We start from the raw sequence: 24,673 nt of genomic DNA on the forward strand, positions 1-24,673 counted from the left end.
TTTCACTAGAAATATAATATATGGAGTTCTCTTTAAATCCAGAATATTCGATCAACAAGAGATCTTATCAAGGATAAAAGCACATACATATACAGAAACAGCACAAACTCGAGAAGAACTCTAGATACAACTTATCAAGGATGATGTTTAGTAAGTGTTACAAACTAGACTCCCAAGAGGTCAAAAGCTTTACTAGTCCCTCCATTTCAAACTATAAGTCATTTTTGTTTTTTTTTCTAGATAAATAACTTTTATTATGTATTTAGACATAGCCTATAGATGCATAGTAAAAACAATGTATCTAGAAAAGGCAGAACTATTTATAATTTGGAATAGAGGGTGTATGCATCAGAAGAAACTAAAATGCAAATGACTGATTTTTTTAATAGGAAGCAAACAACTGAATCACTGCAAGGTTACATACATAAATTCCTCGAAACTATATCTTGGTATCCAAATACTGTAAACTCATAGTGTTTCCCCCTGCTCACGTGCCACAGAAGTGGAAAGGATGGAAAGGCTGTGATTCAAGAAGGTCAGTGCAGATTCGCAGTCTGAAATAATCTTGGTCACAGATGAAGGCTCATTAGAAGCCGACAGTGAACCAGCAGCCATTGCAGTGTATGAATCTCGGAGACTCCTCAGATTTCCCAAGAACTGAAAAGTCACAGATAAATAACCAGGTCAAAAGGCATGTTCTGTGGGTTAGAAACAGGCACCCAAAAGACACAACACAGTGCGCTATCTAATTGGAGAGAGCATGGAATGAAGGATCCTGAGAAGATGCCCACTAACGGTAAAGAGATATGGTATTGTCAAGATGGAGCAGAATTACACATGAGGTCATACAATTCCAAGGCAGGGCATTTCAAGAGATATAGTATTGTAGAGATATGGTGCTCAATGCTCACTAACTGCACAGGAGCTGTAGTTATTCAAAGCAGGTCAAATTAGTCCTCAATTTCCAGCAGAAACACATTCTGTTTTATTCCTGTTGGTTACACTGTCCATCGGCTAACCATGTCACAGTATGCAGGTCAGTGATAGTAAAGTACAAAGAAATGAACAACATGACCAATTAGTGAAGTGGACATTCCAAAATTACCTTTAAAAGGGTATTGTATGCCTCCAAGAGGCGGTTAGCAGCTGGACCGAAGCCATGCAATTGTGGCACTTCCATCATGTGGGTCCAAGGATGGATTTCCTATACCATGATAATTCAAATCACCTTTACTATACAGATATTCAGCACTTAAAATTAAAATCACCAATAGAAAATATTATACATATCCAGTGTATATAAACAAGATATGAGGAAAATAGGAATTGCTGCATAAGATATTCACCTTAGTATATATTGTGTTGAAGGATTTAACCGTTTCCAAAAATGATTTCAAGTGTTCCCTCAACTTCAACTCTGTCTCGGCATAGTCTTCATTTGGATTATAATCATACTGCCACAAGCAACTACACAGTTAACTTAAAATAGCATGATACTGACTACTAAGGGAAGAACAACAAACAGTATCATATACACAGAAAAAATCAGAATGTATTGTATCAGAAAGTAATTCATTATAAAAATTAAGCTAAATGGTTGCATGCTCTGAAAGATAACATACAACTGTGAAAAAAAAAACTTTAGCATGCAGGTTGGGGTGTGAAGAAACGGACAAGAGGTCACAATTAGCTCTGCCTTTGATAATTAATGCACAACCTTTATAAAATTCAAAAGGAAGAAAACTGTGAAGCTAGTGCAGAAAAAGTTTCTCCAAGTTTCCATTCAAACATAAACCAGCATTAATTCCTGAACTTGAAACATATGTACAGTTGTATATTCTATTATACCTTCGATGCTAATTCCTGAACCATTTGCTGCAGATTGGACATCTTTTTGGTATACTCCGAGAGCTTCAACTCTAATTCAGCGATATCAGGCCTACGAAACGAGCATTGAATTCATATTAGAAAATTTGAGGTGATTTGAACAATTTCGTTATTTGAGGATCACAGGGCGTCCACAAAGATTCAGACCATTGGAGCAATTCTGCAGGCACATGAAGCAGCTAGACAGTACATTTGGCATGGATTTAAATTGGAAGTACTTACAAGGGGTAAATTGATTGTATTTGGACATCTGCAGGGAAAAGTTTGCACTCCTCTGAAAAAATTTGGGCTTGTTTCTCAGCAATAGAATCTACGAGTTGCACATCCTTCTCCAATTGCTTATCAACACTACAACAGTACAAATTGTTCTCAGTACTTTATGTTAGGTACCCACCTCATATGCAAATTAACACAATACTTTTCTGTGTAAACAGATTTCATTTGGCATCATACATTACAATGTTGGAAGAAAGTTTTATCACAAGCTGCACAAGTTTTATGTATAATATCTATTGTATAATCAACATAGTAGGTACATTTTATTTCAGATACAAATAATTGTGTGTAAACCCAACCTCCATTCTGGATTGTCAGCGTAACAACTAGCTTCCACTAGGTCGACAATAAGATGGAGCAGTTCCACCCGCTCCTCATAGCTACCTCGACCCTGCAACAACGACCGTTATGGACCGATGAAAGATGACACACCATACATCTCAGTTTGCAATTGCCATTGTGCTGTGCTAGACATCTTGGCATCTTGCATGACTATAGCACCATAAAATCCAGCAAATGTAACACATAACACACACAGGCCAGCCATTTCTATCACCTGAATCGCCTCGGTGTCCACCGAAGGTGTGATGCCCAGGAAGTTAGCTATCTCCGCCAGGTCTGCAGAACCACACGCCACCGCGAGATCAGCACCACGCGCGATCCCAGGAATGGAAAGCATTTTAGCCTAATGATGAAACCAAAACCTTACGTTGAATCCTGTTGTTCTCCTCGTCGCGGTCCAGGCTATCCCCCTGCCAGTTCTGCTGCGTGAAGGGCGATCTGTCGCCTAGGAGCCTCCGGAACGCACACGCCAAACGAGCAGACCGTCAGTTCCCGGCCCGAATCCCGAAATCGAAGCCCAAACCCAGCAGAGAGATCACAGCTCCCAGACGAGCGGAGAGGAAAGGAAATGCGGCGCGGGTGAGCGGGCGCGTACCGGAAGAAGAGCCACTCGAGGAGGCGGTAGCGCTCGACGCCGGCGAAGAGGAGGGATTGCGCGGGGGCGTTCGACCGCGGGTACTCCAGCAGGGATAGCTTCCGCTGGATCTCCTCCATCTGCTTCGAAGCCATGGGGGCTCGCTCTGCTCTGCTGCGCTCCGCCGCGGCGGCCGGCCGTTGGTGGGGATGGTGGGTATTGGGCAGACGGCGACTCACCAACGAGCGAGATGTTTGATAATTCCCCAAATGTTATTTTTCCTCCCGATCCCTTTCAAAATTCGACGAAAGGGTTGTCGCAATTAGTTTCATCCGGGTCCCACTTGTCAGGATTCATAAGGAACCCGCTAATTGGACTAAAATTCACAATGATGGGCCTCAAGGCGCAAGGCACCCAGTCAGAACCATTATCCGCAAATGGGCCTCAAAGCCTACCGCTCTCCGCTCGCCTCTCCCAGCCTCCAAACCCTACCCCGGCGCCCCACCTATAAATGACCTCCCCCTTCGCCGCCTCCTCTCGCGCCGCCACTCCCCTCCCGACCCACTCGCCCAAAATCCTAGCGCTCTCGCCCGCTCACCGCCGCCGCCGCCGCCGGAGCGAGCTCCCCATCTTCCTCCGTCAACCATGGCGACCCAGATCAGCAAGAAGAAGAAGGTACGCGAGCTCCTCCTAACCGTTGCGCTACCCTCCCGTCTCCCCCCCTGCGTCGATCGATCTAACCGACCGCGGTGCTCGTGTGCGTAGTTCGTCAGCGACGGTGTGTTCTACGCCGAGCTCAACGAGATGCTGACGCGGGAGCTGGCGGAGGACGGCTACTCCGGCGTGGAGGTGCGCGTCACGCCGATGCGCACGGAGATCATCATCCGCGCCACGCGCACGCAGAATGTGCTTGGCGAGAAGGGCCGCAGGATCAGGGAGCTCACCTCCGTCGTCCAGAAGAGGTTCAACTTCCCCGAGAACGGCGTTGAGCTCTACGCCGAGAAGGTCGTCAACCGCGGCCTCTGCGCCATCGCGCAGGCTGAGTCCCTCCGCTACAAGCTCCTCGGAGGCCTTGCCGTCCGGAGGTATAACTTGATAAGACCCGCTAGCTGTGTGATTTGCTGGTTTTGATGTGGTTGCTAGTTGCTTATAATTTCTATATGCTTGCGCATTGAATTGTATTTAGGTGGTACATATAGCGTTGAAAAATGATTCGTGGTTAGCGATACCTTGCCTACAGATCCCAAAATTTAGAATTTTTAGGAGATGATAACCCGGAATTTGCTTATAATTTGGTTAGAAGAATTTCGAGTTGATTAAAACTTAAAGTCGAGACATTAGTCAGGGGTTAGAATGCTTGCACCTGTGATTTATGTTCTGCCTTCAGTCCTTGTTGGTGGGATATTGTACGGGTGCATAAAGGAAATGCTGCTCTTTGAGGCAGCGGCCGCCAGACAACCGTTGAGACAGATCCACAGATAAATGACCAATATCATGTTGTTTGTCTACTAAATCTGTCTCACATTTCTTCAGTCCCATTGACCTAATAGCCTAGCAACTTTATTGACCTAATTTACAGTAGTTGTGCCCACTGCAGGTAATTTCATGGTTTAATAGTTTTGCTAGGCATCCCTACAAAATCTTTTGCATCACTAACATTCACCAGTTATTTGAATGTATCAGATACATTTTTTCCATTTTTGGCACCAATATTTATTTGTACCTGCCTTCTTTTATGATGGTTGGACTTAAGGTGGTGCATAGAAGAAATGCTGCTCTTGTAGTAGCGGCGGCCAGACAACCGTTGAGAGATAGATCCACAGATGAACAATCTTTTTGCTGTTTGTCTACTAATTCTATCTCACATTCTTGACATGAATTGTACTCCTAGGCTCATGAATTTTCTTCTTTGTGCTGCCTTTTCTATCCATTGTATCAATCTGTGCATTTGCTAATATATTTTTCTTGTTTGGATGCTAGAATGTTGTGTAACATGTTGAAGAGTTATTGTTCAATTTGCGGCCTAGGTTTTTTACCCTGTAATGTATTATGGTTAGTATAGTTCTCCTTACTAACATGCTTGTATCGCTGGCAGGGCTTGCTATGGTGTTCTTCGCTTTGTTATGGAGAGTGGTGCCAAGGGTTGTGAGGTGAGTGTTCTATGTACTTCTATGAGGATATGCTCATTTTGTGATGATTGGTGAATGCATCTCAACAACATTATTATTTATTCTAAATACAGGTTATTGTGAGTGGAAAGCTCAGGGCCCAAAGAGCCAAGTCCATGAAATTCAAGGATGGCTACATGATCTCATCTGGTCAGCCAGTTAACGAGTACATTGACTCAGCTGTGAGACACGTCCTTCTCAGACAGGTCTGTTTTCCTTTAATCACTTTGTAATGTTTGTTTATCTTTTGAGCAGGCACTTAATTTTCACCACGTGGTCCAAATTTCTCAACAAACTTTATCTGTCATGCAGGGTGTTCTGGGTATCAAGGTGAAGATCATGCTCGACTGGGACCCGAAGGGCAAGGTTGGCCCTATCACCCCTCTTCCGGACCTGGTGACCATCCACACCCCTAAGGATGAGGATGAGCTGCGCCCTCCGGTCTTGGCACCTGAGGTCTAAGGTCCCAACAGTGTCCTTGAAATGGCAGTTTGATCGGGTCCTAGCTAGGTTTCTATCTTATGATAAAGGCAATGCTAAGACAGTTGGTTACCTTAAGCATTATGGACAGATGCTATGTAGTGGTTCTGTGTTACTTTTGTTTAAACTAAGCTTTGCCGAGACAAGCTACCTTGATATGTACTGGATGAAATTGTGGTTCCTTATTGTATCCTCTGGTATGTTTATTTTTGCCTGTAGTTCTACATGCTTTTACAGAATCACTTAGCAATGCAAAAACTTGTTTGAATAAGAATGTTGAGGAGCCGTCTGCAATTTTGGCGATGTACTGTAATGTTAGCATCTATCAATGCGACGATAGCCTAGGTGTGGTTTTGCATAATTCGCGTCACATTGTTATGTGTTGATAGGGAACGATCAACTATGCTGGCTTCAATAGTTCAACTTGAGAGTTAATTCTTTAGAGCTCAACTGGGATTTGACCCACCTAGTAGACATTTTGTTCCTTTACTTCCTTTTTGTTTCTTATTATCCTGTTTTTCACCTTTATTTACGCTCTAGAAAGGGGCGTGCTTGTCTTGTAGGTAACTGTATTCTAGTGGTGGAGCTCCTTGCCTTATTTGTGAATAGACATGTGTCGTGGAATATATACACATTGTAAATTTTTTTGATATAATCATTGTTTTTGTATGTTTGATCCTAATATTTATAAAGTTAAATATATGAACGATCCTTTAACTGGTTAAGGAATGCCACCTAGGGTTTGTTTGGATCGCCTTCTCTAAACTTGAGCTCTAAACTAAAGTTAGAGTTAAAGTGTCAAACAGGTAGTTAGAGTTAAAGTGTCAAACAGGTGGTCTAAAGTTAGCTATAAATTTTAGCCACATCACATTAGAGTATTAGACCTTAAAACTGAGCAAAAGTGTTTTACAATTTTTAGAGCTCTAAAGTTTAGATAAGAGGATTGAACAGGCCCTTAATCTATAAACTTTAAAAATATATTCTAGGTCCTTAAATTTGTTAAGCGAACAGAATGCCACTTAGGGTCTGTTTGGATCCTTTTCTCTAAACTTGAGCTCTAAACTAAAGTTAGAGTTAAAGTGTTAAACATGTGGTCTAAAGTTAGTTATAAACTTTAGCCATCTCTAATTAGAACATTAGACCTTAAAATTGAACGAAAGTGTTCTGTAATTTTTAGAGCTTTAAAGTTTAGACGAGAGAATCGAACAGACCCTTAATCTATAAACTTTAAAAATATACTCTAGGTCCTTAAATTTGTTAAACCATGCACCGTAGGTCTACAGTAGCCACACAAAAACATTTTTTTTATCCGACATGGCGTTGCCAAAGTGACGGTGAAACATGCACAGAGCCCGTTGAAAGCTTGATGGTGAGCACTGAGCACCAGGCACGTGCGCGGTGGCCTCCAGCTCAAATCCCAGGTACTCGGCGGCACACGACGGCACAACGGCACACGGCGGCCATCCCAGGTGACCTCCAGCGTCCATCCCAGGCAAATTTGGCACCGCTGCCGGGCGCTGGCGCCGGCGCCACGATGGCCAACGACTTGGCAGAGTAGGCTAGGGACACGCAGGAGCTGCTAGAGGCGGAAGATGCCGTCGACGGCCAGCATCACCGGGTCTAAACAAATTTAGGATGGTTAAAAAATGTTGCCTTGCCGCTAAAGTTGGGGTCCGGAAAATTTCCTCGGTCAACAAACTTGAGTTCCTCTGTTTTAAAACAAAATATCCTGGGAAAGTCGTATTGGCGCTGGTATAGAGTTTTCTTTAGTATTTTTTTGCAAAAATAAAAAGAAAAATAGTTCACCTCCAAGCGCACAGTGGCGAAACTAGCCACGGAGCCGCTTGTCCCATTCTGGGCCCGCCACCCTGACGCTGGGCCTTCGATGCCTGGCCGACCTTCGCGGCCCATCTTCTCTTACACCAGGCTGCCGCCTATCAGCAGCAGCAGCACCATCAGCAGCGGCCTCATCCTCGTCAGTAGAAGCGGCGCTGACACGGAGGCCCGTCACACGCCGGAGAAGGAGGCGCGCCGTGTTGTTGAGCAGCAGGCGCAGCATCGCCAAAAGCGTCCCAACCTGCACCTTGAGATGTCGAACAGGTGCGGCGCCAGCAGGTACAGCAACCACAGCGACGTCTGCTCTGACAGCAGAATGCGAAGCACCTCGTTCGTCACCTTACTCAGCACCCGGAGCCATGTTGAGCAGGTCTGGCCACCAAACCAGTGACGCGTGGCGACGGCGAGCGGCCGGATCACCGTGGCGTGGAGCAGAGAGGCCAGCAGCGCGGGGAGCAGCGGCACCCACCACGCTGGAATGGACGAGGAGTCCTTGTTTCTCAGCTCAACCGATAGCCAGAACAGCCGAGTTGTGATGGTTGCTACCAACTCCATCGCGACAGGGCACTTGGATGGGTGGTGGTTGTCTTTGACTGATGGTGAGTGTGGTGTGGTGACTGGTGAGAGGTTGAGGGGGTGAGTCTCCGTTAATTAATAATGACGCTCAGACAACAAAATTTGATTTGTCCTGCCACTGGAACCTTCACTTTGATTCCCTTTTGACGAGGGCCGCCCTAATATGCCGTGGCCAACTCCGTTCAAAAAATGATAATGGCACCCCCGAATATGATCGATAGATGAGCATCCTCTCGTTTTCCTTTTTACATTCGCCAGTAGATGTCTATAAGGGCGTATTTGATTTCTGGCCGGTTGGATCTGGCCAGCTCGAGCACGGCTCCTATGATGCAACCACATGTGTTTGTTTCACTGACCTAGATAAGTCTAGCTGAACTGAGATCGTGTTTGTTTTTCTATACAAATGGCTATGATTACTCTACGCTAGAATTTCGGTAGCCTTACCGCCACACTTTCACCTTTCTCTCCCCATTGACATTTCAACGAGCACCCCACTGCCATGACGTCCTCGGTCGGCGCCTCATGTTAATTCACATATCGATAATTATATTTAGAGTCTAATCTTAATTCACATCAATGTTCCGAGATTACATCAATGATTTTCTAAATTTATGCTGCCACTGGTCCCTTTCTCTCTCTTTGACCTATCGGCGTCAATCTTTATTCCCTATGCACGGGGGCCGCCCGCCCGGCCGGCACTTGAAATCTGGAATATGCTAATCTAGAGATGAAAACGAATAGGATACGTACATCCGTAGATGAGCATCCTCCCGTTTTCCTTGTTACATTCAGTAGTAAGAGCATACACAATGGTGAAATAGCAACTTTGTTCCTTGTAATAAATAATACATTTTGATAATTGTATTTAGAGTCTAATCTTAACATGAAGCACGATCAAAATTCACATCAATTTTCCGAGATTACATCAATGGTTTTCTAGGAACACATTATTAAAATCAGTAGCAAATTTCAGTTCCTTTTCCTAACAATGCAAACTATCAAGCCAAGAAATTAAACATATTGTTAGTCTACAAATTGGCTGAAATTATGATGCGATTATAAAAATGACATGTTAACTAAAATAACTGCAACAGAAGCAAATTAAGTACTGATTTCATATCTCATTTTTTACAAAAATCTAATTCACGTAAAATAATCAAATAGAATAATTTCTTGAACAATAAAAGTAAGTGTCAACGCTCATGGAGTCATGGACTCATGGGTGCATATGTAGGCTAAATCACCAAAAGCCCACTGATTGAAGTAGACACTTGATTTAAATCACCAAAATCCCCAAGTTCTTAAGCAGGTTTCGTGTGCAGCCTTCATCTCGACCAATGGTTTTTCACCTCGGGCATCCTCTCAAATAAGATTCCTCATGAGCATTCAATCAATTGAAGACCATTTTATGCAGCAAGCATGGCAAAACACATACCAGTAATTGATTATTAGCCACTATTGGAAAATGGTTTGCTTTGTTGTAACAAAATTTTGTAAAGTTTGTTCATCCTTCTGCGCAGGCAGTTTCATATCCTGCTGGTCTACTAGTTAAACGACTCTAACATGTCCAAATGGAGTTTCTCAACAAAACTTGTTGATGTATTATTATGTAGGGTGTTGTTAGCATGAAGGTGAAGATCATGCTTGTCAACCAGGGTGGATCCAGGGGCCAGCGACTCTAGACGCCTGCCCGGACTGGCGGGCTCCTTGGTGAGCACCAGTGGAGATGTACAGATCAAGCGGCGGAATAACCACTTTAGACCTTGTTTGGTTGTATATCTATCCACATCAATCCAGATGTGTTGAGGTGGATACATGGGCATCCAAACAAGGCATAAACAATATTAATGAACCTTTAGGCACAAATTTACAGCTACGTTCCCAACTGTAGAACCCTTGTGACCTGAACGGAGGCGAGGCACCAAGCGTGCGAGTGCGAGTGGCCAGCACCGGGGCGTGCGCAGGCTAGCGGAAAATCAGCCAAGTAGGTAATTCAAAATGATTAATTGAATAATCAATCTTTGCTCTTGATTTTTAGTCAGTTGCTATGTTTGATTGATGGATCATCACTTTCATTAGTGCCAGATTTAGTTAATTAGATTGTTCGCTTCAGCTTTTTTGCAGCCAAAAACAGCAGGTGTACAGTACAAGTAGAGAGAAAATACAGCCACTGCTGCTGCAAATAAGCTGCAATCCACAGTTCTTTTTGGAATGAGGTGTTTCTTGGTTAACAAAAGGGAACGTGGTGACCCTGAGAATGGAAGTCACGGGACCTGAAATGAAGATTAGCAACGGAAAGTACCAGATCATCGAGAGAGAGAAATAATATGGGTAGTGCTGTAACTGAGTTTAGCTCGAATGAAATCTTATCTGACCCAACTCTTAGTAATCAAATTGAGCGGCAAGTATTCAAATCACTAAAGCTGTTATTTTTCGACAGTTTAAGAATCAGAAAATACAGTTTGTACGCACCGTAAGCTTGCATAGACAAAGTGTCTCCTTTTTTGCATAGACTGTGTCTCCTTTGAGACTTTTGGTGGCAAATTGCTAACGCACAATAAATTCTAGTGTCATATTATGAGACAAATTCTAGTGTCATATAATGAGACAATTGCTACGATATCTCCTGTTTCTTAATGTAGGCTCGTTCACATGCATACTTAGGGGCCGTTTGGATCACGGGATTTCCATAGGAAATTTGAAGGAAACCAAAACAAAGGAAAGGAAACGAGTATTGTTGTTTGGAACACAGGAAAGCACCATTTCCTTTCCTATGGAATCATGTAGCCTCTTCACAATTTCACAGGAATGGAAACATCCACTCCATGCGCTGGTTTGCTCCGCTTCGCGGAAGTCCGAGGCACGCTGCCGCTAACACAGTTGGAGAACGAGTGATTAGCCAGGACAAAATGCAATGCGAGCTCATTCCTATTCCTAAGTTTTTTATTTCTTTATTCCAAACAGGCCCTAGATATAGTAATTAGTACCCATATTTGCCTAACATGTTACGATTCCTTTGTTATAAATTCCTGTGTTTCAAACAGCCTAAATTTTATGTTCCTGTGTTTTGAAATCCCGTAGTTTTTCACTTTTCATCATACCTTATTCCTACGTTTTTTCCTATTCCTGCGTTTTGAATTCCTTCGTTCCAAACAGGCCCTTAACATTAGTTTTATTTCCAGAACTATCAATATTGTCGACTTTATGTTGGCAGCAAATATGTTCGTGTGAGAAGTTCGGGGGCATGAAAAACGTATTTTGGGAGTTCAAGATTTGAATGACAATGACACCCATAACAAGTTAAATTACCGCCTGTGCATTTTACCTCAATAATAGTTATCCAACATTTACCTTTTCATTCACATATTTTATTTCTACATGAACATTTAATTATTTAAACAATTGTGATATACTGGCTTCATGTCAAATAGACCTCCACCAGACCACCAGACATGTAACGTATTAAATTCATAAACATTCTAGCATTTTAAATATAAGCATTCTATTTGAAATTTTTAGAGAAGGAATTGATGCCAGCGTTCCACATGACATGTAACTATTTAAATTCATAAACATTCTAATGATGAAAATTCGGATTCAAGAATCCAGAAAAGTAATAGAATCCTTCCAAAATAAGACTCAAACGTCTAATATAGTTTGTGAAAGCTGACTTGAAAATGCAGAAAAATGCCAACTAACTTCCAAGAACAATTGTACCGAACTACCGATGCTCCATTTATAACACAAAACTGCACATAAAAAAATAGAATTACTGGTAACCAGGCTGCTTTCTCGCCTCTTATCAAGAGTTCACGTTCTCCCATTTTAAGGCAAGCCTAGTATCAAGAGTTCATATTCCCAGATGAGCAACCACATGTCGTATCATGGATCTACCCTAGTATACAGATGAGTTAAGCAACAGATGACAGCAGATGCAACAAGTATTTGGTGGTGTTACATTTCCGTTTGATGCCATCATGATGTCCAAAAGCATGGTGCCAACGTAATGCATCATTATACAAGACGTCTAAGATTGCTGGCTTTGGAACTCATCCAGGAGATACAGGTCAAGAATCCCAGTGTCACATTCCGTCCTACGATGCCTTGATTGGGAACAGCACCTCCATAGCATAACAGTGGAATATTAGAAGTTTAGAACACTGAGCGGAACAGCATCATCTTCAGCAGTTTCCTGTGCATCAGGCAAATCGGGCAGGTCTGCACTGATGGAGAACCTTAGCCATCGCTTCTTCTCCACGTACCCTAGGCATGGCTGCAGCACGAACCCAATGACCATCGCTAGGATGCTCACCGCCATCACCTTGTAGGATGCGATGGCCATCACCACAATGATCAAAATAGCTGGTGGGATGATCATCAGGACAGCACCAATGGTGCCCAGAGGTATCTTGTAGGGCCGAGAGGCGTTCGGATGGGTCACCCGAAGCTTGATGAAGGCAATGAACTCCAGGATCATGCCAAAGCAGTAGAGGTAGTTCTCGGCGGCGATGATTTCCTGGAAGCTCATCCAGGACAGTAGGATCACACCGAAGGCAGAGAAAAGGATGCCAATAAGCGGGGTTCCATAGTGAGATCTCTTGGCAAAAAAGTCAGGGAGCATGCCACGCTCAGCCATCCCAAGAAGCTGGTAAGAATCACTGCTCATTTCAGTGAGGAAATTGCCCATGTTGGATAAAGCAGCTGCTGCTTGGATCCATGAGTGCAACCAAATGCCACCGAGAATTCTTGCAATGTCTGAAAAATACCCATCTGACCAGTACTCCCGAACAACTGGAACTGCTGCTGTGCAAGTTATCAATGGGTAGAGGTATCCTCCCACCACTAGAACTAGAGCATAAGAAAGCGCTCTTGGTAGGGTTCTCTTTGGATTCTCAACTTCACCAGCTAATGTACTAATTGAATCCCAATAGTTGAGGTTCCAAAACAGTGTATTTAGATACAATCCCCAATCCACATTCCCCAAGTCCATTTCAAGCCACCTTGAAGGTTCAATCCTTGGAATAGCAATCAATCCCATCACAAAGAATGGGAGGAGAGAGAACACACCAAGAAAGACTGCCACCCAGCCAACTATAGTCAGCCCTCTGTAGTTCATATATGTAAGCGCAACTGTGAGGATAAGCACTGCTAAGGTCCTTGGGAGCCCACCTCCAAGAGCCGGAACACTGGACTTGACATAGTCCAGAAAAAGAACTGGATAGAGGGCATTATCTATGACACCGCTGAGCCACTTTGCCCATCCTTGCTGAAAACCCCAGAACGGACCAAGAGCTGAAGAAACCCAGACAACATAACCACCATTCTCTGGGAACATTGTGCCCATCTCAGCAGTGATTAGAGCTTCTGGAATGCTCCATATGAGCGCAAACAGAAGAAAGCCCACGATTGCTAGTAGTGGCCCAGCAGCCTTGACACTATCCTCAATCCCAAAGGGACCCCCTGAAACTTCATAGAATATGAGGAATATGAGGGGTACCATGGAAACCTTGGGGATGCCATGCCCTCCCTTACGCTCTTCACCCTCATTGACGCTGTTGGACTTGACACCAACACGATCCCCCATTGGAAAACAGGCTGAATTTGCTCGTGTTATTTCTGTGTTCCTCAGTTTCTGCAGTTGGTAAGCCAAATAGTCAGAAATACCCAAACATATGGTTCTTCCTTGTTTCAACATGGAAAATGGATATGACCAACATGAGTGATTGTATGGGGAAAAATCAATGTCTTCAAATTCTCCAATGAGCACGTGAGTGGTTTATTGTTTACACATTATATGGTACTCAGAAATACTAGGCTCCGAATGTATTTTCTTGGAGAACAATGGGCACTAGTAATAGTCAGAACACAAATCAGTGTAAAATTAAATATTATTTTGGACAACGTGGGAAACTACGCTCACTCAGTAGAATCAACACTGATACTGTGGGAGAAAATCATCAAATCAATCCCTTTCACTTCTGCATGGAACATGCAGGTGATCTCTTGCTTATGGATGTTCATTGGGAATAATGAAGCCCTAGTAATTTCTATGTGTCTTGAAGGCTGAAGGCCAATTAAACAACTAGAGTAAAAAAAAAAGAAATAAGGAACGGAGTTAAGTAAATTAGCACACACACTTCAGTGTAAAAAAGGGCAAAGATATAAAGGACAACCAAAATGTTGGGACAATGCCACAAAATGCTAGTTGCTAGGGACCTCGAATGAGATTGTACATTACGTCGATTAGAATATCCTTGGCTACTTAAATTAAGCAGAAGGGCGGGCCTGGTGCAAACGGTAGAGTCTTACCGTCCGTGACCGGAAGGTCCCGGGTTCGAGTCGCGGTCTTCTCGCATTGCACGGGCGAGGGTAAGGCAAGCCACCGACACCCTTCCCCAGACCCCGCACAGAGCGGGAGCTCTCTACACTGGGTACGCCCTTTTTTTTCTTCTTAAATTAAGGCACACATGAAGCGTTAACAAAGAGAAAATAATGGGACCAAGAATTTATAAATCATGGATATACTAGCAATGAAATAATCTGTGCATGGAACAGAGAATTTATTGTGCGTATCAGTGGCAATAAACTGAGGTTGCCATAAAGAGCCGACACCCACTCCTCACTCCAACGTGCCAAAGCTTGCGAAACTGAAAGGATGCGAAGCAGCACAGTTGACCATACTTACTGCTAGAGTAGAAGGATTAAATGATTAATTACTCTGGTTGGAGCGAAAACTGTGGAGCTTGCAGATGGCAATGATGGGCGGCGAAAAGATGTGTGGAACTAGAGCACCTTCTTGTAAATTGCAAACTGGACCTAATTTGAATCCAGTATAGCAATGAAGTAACAAGATGTGCACCTATTGGTGAGAAGTAGGTTGACGAGGAAGCAGTGGTGAGGAATCAGACGGAACGGATCCAGGGGGCGCATGCGGGGCTGGGAGGAGACGGCCGCGTGGGAGTGGAATTGGGTCCCGGCGAGGAGGTCGACTGGGGGGCGCGGGCAAGCGGTGTGGATTCCGACGAAGAGGCTCGATCGGGGTTTGGGCTGTGGGCTGAGCGCGGTAGTTGGAGGGAGGGAGCAGCGATCTGTAGTCTCGAGCCGTCACGTCGTCGAGGAAGGAAGGCAATCCGAACTGGCATGGCCTGACGGAGCGGGCCAGCCCCATGGCCCCATGGCAGCAGAATCAGAGGGGGAGAGGAGCCAAGAGCGCTCACCATCTACCGCGCGGCGGCCCGCATGCTCCGAGTGGATCTCCCTCCCTCCGACGGCGCGAGCGCGAGTCCGCGTTCCTCCTCGCCGGACGCCCCGAGAAGTGGGAGGGAGGGCGAGAGCGGAGGAGTCCTGGGTGAAGGAGCAGGAGTAGCCGATGGGGGCAGTAGCCTAGTCCCACTGGTCAGAGGAAGGAGCAGTACACGGACACGCGATCGCAGCGCCGTCAGACTTGGGACGCTGGCGACGGGAAGCAGAGCAGAAAGCACACCTGTGTGTCATGCACGCGCTCAGGCGCCGGCCAAAGTGCCAACTACTCCTGCTGGTGTCCGTATCAGCCAGGAAACTCTGAGGCAACCCTCAAATTTCAGAATTTGGCACTATGCAAAAAGAAGATTCCCCATCACATCAAATTTGCGGTACATGCATGGAGTATTAAATGTTGACGAAATCAAAAACTAATTGCACAGTTTGGTTGTACTTTGCGAGACGAACGTTTTGAACCTAATTAGTCAACGATTAGACAATCATTACCAAATAAAAACAAAATGCTACAGTAGCTACAATGTATTGACGAAATTTGGCGGCGCCGATTCAGTGGGCATCTAAACATGGCCTGAATTTTGAAGCATGCCAATTGCCAAATGCCGTCCAAACAAAATGGCGAGGATGGATCTTAGGCCTTCTGCAGCGTGGGAGTGGTGCTAGGAAAAAACATCGGGTCCCACAGCTAAAACGGGAATCACTCTTCAAGTGCTGCAATGTCTGGCATCACTCTATGGTCCCATGCACAGCTTTTTATGTCAGCTTTTCGTAAGAAGCAGGGCAGCAAACGTACTAGAGCGGTACCATGAAAGTCCTTTTCTATTGAATGGGAGCGATTTGGGAGCGACGCAAGTAGTTGATTCGCTCTCCGTTTTTCAAGCATCATTGAAAGTTAGCACCAGAGGCTGCAGTGCCTAGACCGATTCCTAAAGTTTCTCTCTCTTTTCTAAGCATCGCTCAGGCCACACATTGCAGAAGGCCTTACAGTCCCATGGTAGCAGGTAGGTGATGGAGCAAAAGTAGCCCACACCACCACCAGGCTCCAGGCGGCAGGCACCAGCCGAACTGTGGAACCAAAGAATCCGTCGCACGCGGGGCGCGTGGGAGCGTGCATGCTCTGCAACAGCCGCGTTAGTTCCACGTCCCTCTACATATTATCTTTGTTCATTTCTCCCTCAGGACGTCGAAATCCTGCGGGCATCCATCGGGACGGACATTTACCGAGACCGACGTGTGTCCATGCTAATGGGGCGGTTCGCTGGGTAAATTTTGAGTCAGAATAATATTTTTCTCTCACATCAAACCAGCCAGCAGTAATAATCCACGATCAAACCAGCCAGCAGTAATAATCCACGATCGTATACGATCGTTTCAGCCCAGCCGAACAGGCTGAATGAAGGTCATAGCCAGGGCTAATCTAGTTATAAACAGTAATAAATTGATCTTTTTTATCTCAGTAATAATTTGATCTGATCAGAGAGGGTCAATGTTTTTCGTTCCGGAAGGGCCAGCGGCCAGAGTTCGCCCCACACGTTATCTCGCACCGTATCCTACAATCCGAGTCCACATCCCATCTAGCATCAGTGCCCCCACGTCCGCATGCCACACCCGCGCCCACCCCTAGGTCCCACGTGGGTCCTAGCCACCTGCCCCGCTTGCAGGTGTGTGCCGCGAAGGCGTCTGCCGGCCTCAGGCGTCCACACGGTGACCCATGGCGGCGCCCCAGCAGCTACAGCAGGGCGGTTGCGCAGATGAAACATGTGCTCTTCCAGATCTACTTTTGAAACATCCAGATAAAACACTTGCAACATACATCTAAAAACAGATGAAACACTTCAAACATACGTTTAAAACATGCGGTGTAGTCATAACAACATATGCACATCGAGATCTATTTTTTGCAAATGAAACACTTGCAACATGAGTCTGAAACATGTGAAACACTTAAAATATACGCTTTGAAACATGCGTATAGAGTCATAGTAACATATGCAACATCCAGATGAAACACTTGAAACATACGTCTGAAATACTTGAAACATATGCTTACAACATATGCAACATCCAAGATCTATTTGCAACATTCAGATGAAACACTTGAAACATAAGTCTGAAACACTTAAAACACAGCGTCGCTGGCGCCCACAACCTACTTGGTGATGAACTCCGATAGCCAGCAAGCTCGGATACGGGGACGTCGAGAGCAATGGTACAACGTACACCCTAGGCGTAGCGTGAAGGCCTCCCCTTCCTACCGACAGGCGCGCTGGATGGGGGCGCAGGTGCATGCCTCCCTTGCCTCTCCTTCTGCGACGGTCGAAGTGGATGGGGCATTGCGCGGCGGAGCAGCGCGGGATGTGACCGGGTACGGCGGCAGAGAGGAAGGAGGGCGGGAGGCGCGGCGAAGCGTGGTCGCGGAGTAGTGGCGGCGCGGCGGTGAGTCTTTTTTTAAGAAATTGTGGTGCCTGAAGAGGAGCGGGTATAGGAGCGGATAAGAGAGCCTCGTGGACATCGCGACCCACCAACCGGCCGTTTTTTCCCAAAACCCACACAGATGCTAAGTGTAAACTCACACATATAGACACCGTACACACATCCTATCTTTATCGTATTTTTAAATCACTGAACTGGACTAACAAATCTCTTGATACTAAATATTTATTTGGTATCCACTCAATCATTGCATGTCTCTTTTTCATATGCTTACCCACCACTCACCAATTTTCCAACCTTGGAAATAATAACTGCACGTGATATAAACCACAAAATATCCCAAACCTTTTTTTAATATTAGAAAGGCACACCAAATGTTTTCCGATCAATGTTTCTATATGAACACTATTGGGCTATTGTTTTTTTCTATGTACGTGAGAGTGGACTCCGTTTTAGAGGTTTTTTTATCACACAATTTTGTTTTCACCAAAGACAGACGGGATATAAACTGCTTGACTGATCTTTTTTCTTTCCAACCTTAAGTTCCTTATAGTCAATTACCTATCAACTATAAGAGAATCTTCAAGAGTTTCCAAAACCCTCTCAATTTTGATTTTTTTTGGGGTAAGATTAAAAATAAATCGCTCTCCAATAACAACTGATCTCAACTCCCAATCTTTCTACACTTGAAAAACACAATCCAATAGAAATGATCAAGATGCCCAAAAAGAGGGGTGAATTGGGCTAATTCTAAAATTCTTTTAATAATTAAACTCTACACTTAGCCCACTTCACCCCTTGTGCCTAGAATGTGTTCTTATTGTTCTACCGACAAAAGTTATGCACCCTATGTTCCAATCCTACTCTAGCATGGTAATTTTAAGAATATAAAGACAAGAAATGAATTGCTCAAATGTAAATGCTTGAAGTAAAGAGAGGAGAAGGAACGCGGCGATGTTTTACCGAGGTATCGGAGAGTCGCCACTCCCCACTAGTCCTCGTTGGAGCACCCACGCAAGGGTGTATCTCCTCCTTGATCCGCACAAGGATCAAGTGCTCTCTACGGGTTGATTCTTCGACACTCCATCGCAGTGAATCACCCACAACCGCTCACAACTTGAGTTGGGTCATCCACAAGCTCCGTCGGATGATCACCAAACTTCCAATCACTACCAAGTCGTCTAGGTGATGGCAATCACCAAGAGTAACAAACACGAACTCTCACTTGACCACAACAAGCCTAATGAGAAGGATGGATGCACACTTGCTACTCTCATTGCACTAATGAGGCCTTAATCTTGGATTCTGAAATCTCAATCACCTCACTAGGCTCTTGCTCTCCTTAGCACTCTCAAGGGTGTTTCTCAGCTGATCAAATGGGCAAGAGACCTCCCTTGGATGAATAGATGAAGTATTTATACCCTCTCATTCAAAATAAATCGTTAGGAGGTTGAGTCAGCACTCTGTGGGGTGACCGGACGCTACGGTCAGTTGTCCCCGCCATAGAGTTGTTAAGTTATGACTGGACTCTGAACAACGTCCGGTCAGCACTGACCGGACGTGTTCAGTCATAAAAACTGCTCCCTGGAACCTTACTGATGTTGATCGGACTCTGACACTCAGCGTCCGGTCACTTTGCAGTTCAGCGTCCGGTCAGTAACCGGATCCTGACCAGTGTCCGGTCAGCACTGACCGGACGCGTCCGATCAAGAATCTCCCTCTCTAGAACCTCTCTGGAGTTGATCGAACTCTAGCACCCAGCGTCCGGTCACTTTTCACTCAACGTCCGGTCGCAACCAGACGACTTCACCTTGATCAAATGAACTGACCGGACTCTACAGCCAGCGTCCGGTCACAACCGGACCAGTGTCCGATCAACATTTGACCCTCCATTCACTTCCAACTCGAAATCATATGTGGATGAAGTTTGCTCCAATTGATCTTAGGGCTACTCCGGAGCTACCTAGTGCTAGATTTGACAAGTGTGCACCACACCTAACCCACTAGACTCACCTAGGTCAAACTACTAGTTCATACCCCCTTAATAGTATGGCCAAAAGAAAAACAAAGTTCTAAACTACTCTAAGTGTCTCTTCAACACTAAATGACACTTAGAACTAGTCCATTCTTAACCTTGTCGTTCATCCTTTGAAAACCGAAATGATTTTCATCGTATGGGCATGCCAACCATGATTGTCCAATCAATTGCCATTACCGTGACCTAACTTAATTGCCTTTGCAAAATACACGTTAGTCATAGTAATCTCGTATTGTCATTAATCATCGAAACCCAACTAAGGGCCTAGATGCTCTCACCAATCGTGAGAAAATATACGACCAATCTAGAGGTGGCCAATCGAGAGGTGAAAGGACGTGAGGAAGAATATGAGTAAGAACAGGGTTGAAAGCTCTAGTTTGGTTTTGATGAATTGATAAAACCCTAGGTACTAACCTTTTGCTCTAAGTGAGTATGAGATAGGTTAGTACACATTCCAAGTGGTAGAGCAAATGATGAAGATCATGATGATGGTGGAAGGCCATGGTGATGATCAAGTGATCGGACTTGGAAGAAAAGAGAAAAACAAAAAGCTCAAGGCAAATGTATAATTTGTAGGAGCATTTTGTTTTGCTGGTCAACACACTTAGAGAGTGTGACCACATTTAGGATTAATAGTCATACTATTAAAAGGGGTGAAACTCGTATCGAAATGCAGGTATCAAAGTGCCACTAGATGTTCTAACTCATTGCATATGCATTTAGATTCTAGTGAGTGCTAACACCCTTGAAAATATTTGTGAAAATATGATAACTCACGTACACATGTGGTGGAACTCTTGGAGTTTGCACACTTGCTCAAGGGTGAAGTGGTTGCGCTTGAAAAGAGTGAAGCCAGGGCATCGGACCTTGCTTCTTGGAGCATCGGACCGGTTGTTCCCTGGGTCCAATAGCTAACCCTAGCTGGGATGCTGACGTGGAGGCCTGTGAGCGTTCGTGGGAGAGCGTCGGACCTGCCTAGGTTCGACGGCCAGGGCTCAAACTCGGTCTGACGGCTTTGGAACCTCTTGGTGTAGTTTTAACAGGTGTTGGACCCTCTTCGTCAGACCCTGTTGAAAGGAGGTGTCGAATAGGTCATGCGCACTATTCCTCAAGCGCGGCGTTTAGCGAGGCGCACGCAGGCGTGACACGTGGCAGCGTCGAACTCTCCCTGAGTCCATGGCAGGCGTCGGACCAGTGTCCGAGGGTTTTCTGCCCTCTGTGTTGCTTACTAGACTACATCAGACCCTCCCTGTGTGGAGTCCGATGGTGAGTCCGAAGCTGAGTCTGAAGGTAATGTTTTTAGCGTGTCAGTGATCGTTTATGCGACAACGGTCAAATCCGTTTGAACGTGGTTACATGGCAGCGCATGGTTGGCCATGGAAGGCGTCGAATGGTCCGATGCCCCGTGTCTATGAGTCCGACAGTCACTTAAGTGGCCTAACGGTCATACGCTCTTGGGGGTGTCTATTTAAGCGAAAGGGCCAGCCTTAGGTGCCCTCTCTTGGAACTTTGACATAGTTTTCATCCCTTAGAGCAGAGCTACTCCTCTCCAATCACTCTTGCTTGATTGTTCTTCATTTGGTGAGATTGGAGAGCATCCAAAGTGTATTGCTTTGAGTGATTGCATCTAGATGCACTTGGTGATTGTGTTTCACTGTGAATTTCACTTGTTACTCTTGGTGGTTGCCACCACCTCGAGGGCTTGGTGCAGCGAGGATCGTTGAGCGAAGGAAGGTGATTGTCTTCGGCTCTGATCGTGCTAATTGTGAGGGATTCTTGACCTTTCTCCGGTGGAGAGCCAAAAGGTACTCCAATGGATTGCTCATAGCTTGTGGATCCCCATCTTGTGTTGGTTGTGCGGCACCTGATTGCGGGTTAGGTGTGTGATGCCTATTAGCGCGTGAACCTCCAAGTGGGTGAATCGCTACAATGAGGACGTAGCTTACCGGCAAGCAAGTAAACCTTGGGGATAAATCATTGTGCCATCATTGTCTCTGGGTCTCTCTTGTGATTGATTGATTGTCTCTTGCCACGATGGTATACCTCTCACTAGCTACCTCTCTTGTATTTACTTTCCTATTGTAGCTAAGCTCTTTAGTGTAACTAGTTTTGAGAGCTAGCTTGTGTCTTGTCTAGTAGTTAGTAAGGCTCTTTAGTTAGTCTTTAAGAGCTCACTAACTTAGAGATTAGTGACTTAGCCTCTTGTGTGGATTAGAGATCATAGCTACTAGAATTGTGAATAGGAGGCTTGCATTTTTAGTAGGCTAGCGCAACACTCGCTTCGCTGTTTAATTATCTAATCACTTAGCTTAAGTATTGTTGTATAATTTTTAATAGGCTATTCACCCCTGAATGCTCTAGTTTGGTTTTGGTGAATTGATGAAACCCTTAGTGCTAACTTAGTTTATTAAAGTGATCATGAGATAGGTAGCACTATTCCAAGTGATGAAGCAATAGTGAAGATCATGATGATGGTGTGACCATGGTGATGATCAAGTGCTTGGACTTAGAAAAGAAAAAAGAGAAAAACAAAAAGCTCAAGGCAAAGGTGAAACCTGATAGGAGCTTTTTTGTTTGGTGATCGAGACACTTAGCGAGTGTGATCACATTTAAGATCGATAGCCGTACTATTAAGAGGGGTGAAACTCGTATCGTAATGCGGTTATCAAAGTGCCACTAGATGCTCTAACTCATTGCATATGCATTTAGATCTAGTGGAGAGCTAACACCCTTGAAAATGTTTGTGAAAATATGCTAACACACATGCACAAGGTGATACACTTGGTGATTGGCATATTTGAGCAAGGGTGAAGAAGTTGGTGAAGTGGAGGAGCTGTCTTTCACTAACCAAACACTGGTTTTGGTGTGACCGAACTCAGTCGGGTGCGTCCGGTCAGCTCTTGACCGTGAAGTGCTCAGCTCGGTGAGCGACCAGACGCAGGGTCAAAATGTGATCTGACGCGACGCTTCTGCGCCCGGTCAAGGATGATGTATGATGATGTGGCGTGGACGGTTGAGGTAGCGTGGACCTGATGCTTGGCCGCGTCTGCTCAGGGCAGACCTAACGCGTCTGGTCACCGTTTTGCCGCTCAGGGAGCTCTCTAGAAATGACCTGACATTAGGAGGCTGAGTTGATCAACAAGTCTGGTCGTCTGTTGACTGCGCGTGGTGTTGAACTGATCTGACGTGGGGCTGGCGCGTCGGTCACTGGATCGGTGCGTCCGGTCCTTCTTTAATGCAAGCGTGGGAGCGAGTTAGCCGTTGGAGATCAGGCGATGCAAATTTGAAGGCGGGACACATGACGAAGATCCCACCACTAAACGCTAGACTGGGTGTGTCCGATCGTTCTAATTGGCGCGAGTTGGGCTGCTGTGTGAGCCCAATGGCTCTATTTCATTAGAGCCTCTATAAAAGGTGTTTGGCCAGCTCAAGCTCACTCTTTTGGCCATTTGCATTGACATGGCAACCTTGTGAGCTTAGCCAAAGCCCTTCCACTCATCTCCATCATTGATTCATCATCTTTGTGAGATTGGGAGAGAATCAAAGTGCATTGCTTGAGTGATTGCATCTAGAAGCACTTTGGTGTTTGTGTTTCACTGTGGGATTCACTTGTTACTCTTGGTGGTTGCCGCCACCCAGATGGCTTGGAGCAGCGAGGATTGTCGAGCGGAGGTTGGTGATTGTCTCCAGCTCTAATCGTGGTGATTGTGAGGGGTTCTTGACCCAAAAGGTACTCTAGTGGATTGCTCATAGCTTGTATGATCCTCATCTTGTGTTGGTTGTGCGGCACGCGGTAGCGGATTTGGCGTGTGATGCCAATTAGCGCGTGAACCTCCAAGTGAGTGAATCGCCATAACGAGAACTAGCTTGCCAGCAAGCAAGTGAACCTTGGTAAAAAATCTTGTGTCATCATTGTCCGAGGTTTTCTTGTTATTCACTGTGATCATCTTGTGATTGGCTCAATTCCTAGACACGGCGGTGTAATCATCACATCCCCTCTCTTGCATTTTATATTTCGAGTGTTGCTTCGCTCTTTAGTGTAATTAGTTTTGAGAGCAAGCTTGTGTCGGGTCTAGTGGTTAGTGTGTCTCTTTAGTTAGTCTTTTAGGGCACACTAAGTTAGTATTGTGACATAGCTTTTGTGTACATAGAGATCATAGTCATTAGAATTGTGGTAGGTGGCTTGCATTTTTAGTAGGCTAGCGTAACATTAGCTTCGCCTCTTATTTGTCTAGCCGGTTTGTTAAATGTTGTTGTAGATTTTTTCAATAGGCTATTCACCTCCTCTAGCCATTAGGACCTTTCACCCCCTCTAGCCATTAGGACCTTTCAAGGGTTCTCAATATAAATTTACAAGAAAGAAAAAAGTATAAAAGTGGTTATGGTGATTTGAAAGATAGTTCAGAATTCTTGATGTAAAATTGTCTTCTATTTTTTAGAGCAAGATTTTGAAACAGTTGGATGAACCAAACAAATGTGCTTACACCTTTTTTTAACCACTTAAAAACTTCTAATAACTCATTATCCAAACCACAAATACTATTTTAATTAGATCCTAAAAATATTGTATCGCCAATCCTTAGACCGTTGTTGTATTTTGTATTGCAAAATTTCACACCGAATCCTTCGATATTTACACTCGCAAACTTAATCTATAATCAGCATTGAGGGGAATAGTTGGAACCTCAATCACATGTGCAAATCATTATAACATCTAAAATTAGATAGTAATACAATAGAATAATTGGGAGGACTACAATTTTCAAAATACAAAAATATACACAACTTCATCAATCTCTAACCTTG

At 44.7% G+C, this 24,673-nt stretch overlaps 3 protein-coding genes and 2 non-coding genes across 7 annotated transcripts; 3 read left to right on the top strand and 2 right to left on the bottom strand.

The window, feature by feature from the left end:
- On the bottom strand, positions 1-3,349 carry LOC136472112 (AUGMIN subunit 7). The gene is made up of 9 exons (XM_066469840.1): positions 3,101-3,349; positions 2,873-2,958; positions 2,720-2,781; positions 2,463-2,554; positions 2,110-2,235; positions 1,849-1,939; positions 1,347-1,454; positions 1,106-1,204; positions 1-657 (listed from the first exon to the last, which is right to left on the bottom strand). The coding sequence occupies exons 1-9, from the start codon at positions 3,232-3,234 to the stop codon at positions 469-471; spliced, it is 987 nt and encodes a 328-aa protein (XP_066325937.1). The 5' UTR covers positions 3,235-3,349; the 3' UTR covers positions 1-468.
- Positions 3,350-3,596: 247 nt separating this feature from the next.
- Positions 3,597-5,933, top strand: LOC136472113 (small ribosomal subunit protein uS3x). The gene is made up of 5 exons (XM_066469841.1): positions 3,597-3,754; positions 3,845-4,164; positions 5,175-5,229; positions 5,322-5,453; positions 5,560-5,933. Exons 1-5 carry the CDS (start codon positions 3,725-3,727, stop codon positions 5,707-5,709), a joined length of 687 nt encoding a protein of 228 aa, XP_066325938.1. The 5' UTR covers positions 3,597-3,724; the 3' UTR covers positions 5,710-5,933.
- On the top strand, positions 4,437-4,606 carry LOC136478922 (small nucleolar RNA snoR143). Its single transcript, XR_010764574.1, has one exon. It is a non-coding gene; the product is annotated as a small nucleolar RNA snoR143 (small nucleolar RNA).
- LOC136478921 (small nucleolar RNA snoR143) lies at positions 4,784-4,948 on the top strand. Its single transcript, XR_010764573.1, has one exon. It is a non-coding gene; the product is annotated as a small nucleolar RNA snoR143 (small nucleolar RNA).
- Positions 5,934-11,764: 5,831 nt separating the features above from the next.
- Positions 11,765-15,641, bottom strand: LOC136476425 (probable polyamine transporter At1g31830). 3 transcript variants are annotated; one of them, XM_066474242.1, is made up of 3 exons: positions 15,357-15,641; positions 14,449-14,586; positions 11,765-13,771 (listed from the first exon to the last, which is right to left on the bottom strand). In XM_066474242.1, exons 1-3 carry the CDS (start codon positions 15,357-15,359, stop codon positions 12,284-12,286), a joined length of 1,629 nt encoding a protein of 542 aa, XP_066330339.1. In that variant the 5' UTR covers positions 15,360-15,641; the 3' UTR covers positions 11,765-12,283. The 3 variants fall into 3 exon arrangements, with proteins under 3 accessions (XP_066330339.1, XP_066330338.1, XP_066330340.1); XM_066474241.1 differs by having other exon boundaries at positions 14,449-14,589; XM_066474243.1 differs by lacking the exon at positions 14,449-14,586 and having other exon boundaries at positions 15,357-15,640.
- Positions 15,642-24,673: the final 9,032 nt, after the last annotated feature.

The sequence above is a fragment of the Miscanthus floridulus genome, chromosome 8, assembly GCF_019320115.1.
Source record: "Miscanthus floridulus cultivar M001 chromosome 8, ASM1932011v1, whole genome shotgun sequence".
Taxonomy (NCBI): Eukaryota; Viridiplantae; Streptophyta; class Magnoliopsida; order Poales; family Poaceae; genus Miscanthus; species Miscanthus floridulus.

Coding starts and splice junctions, on each gene's coding strand:
- LOC136472112 (XM_066469840.1), bottom strand. CDS start 3,234: ATGGCTTCGAAGCAGATGGAGGAGATCCAGCGGAAGCTATCCCTGCTG. Junction 2,959..3,100: donor CTCGAGTGGCTCTTCTTCCG/GTACGCGCCCGC, acceptor TGCGTTCCGGAG/GCTCCTAGGCGACAGATCGC. Junction 2,236..2,462: donor GCTGACAATCCAGAATGGAG/GTTGGGTTTACA, acceptor GTACTGTTGTAG/TGTTGATAAGCAATTGGAGA.
- LOC136472113 (XM_066469841.1), top strand. CDS start 3,725: ATGGCGACCCAGATCAGCAAGAAGAAGAAG. Junction 3,755..3,844: donor AGATCAGCAAGAAGAAGAAG/GTACGCGAGCTC, acceptor TCGTGTGCGTAG/TTCGTCAGCGACGGTGTGTT. Junction 4,165..5,174: donor GGAGGCCTTGCCGTCCGGAG/GTATAACTTGAT, acceptor TATCGCTGGCAG/GGCTTGCTATGGTGTTCTTC.
- LOC136476425 (XM_066474241.1), bottom strand. Junction 13,772..14,448: donor GGACCTTCCGGTCACGGACG/GTAAGACTCTAC, acceptor TACCAACTGCAG/AAACTGAGGAACACAGAAAT.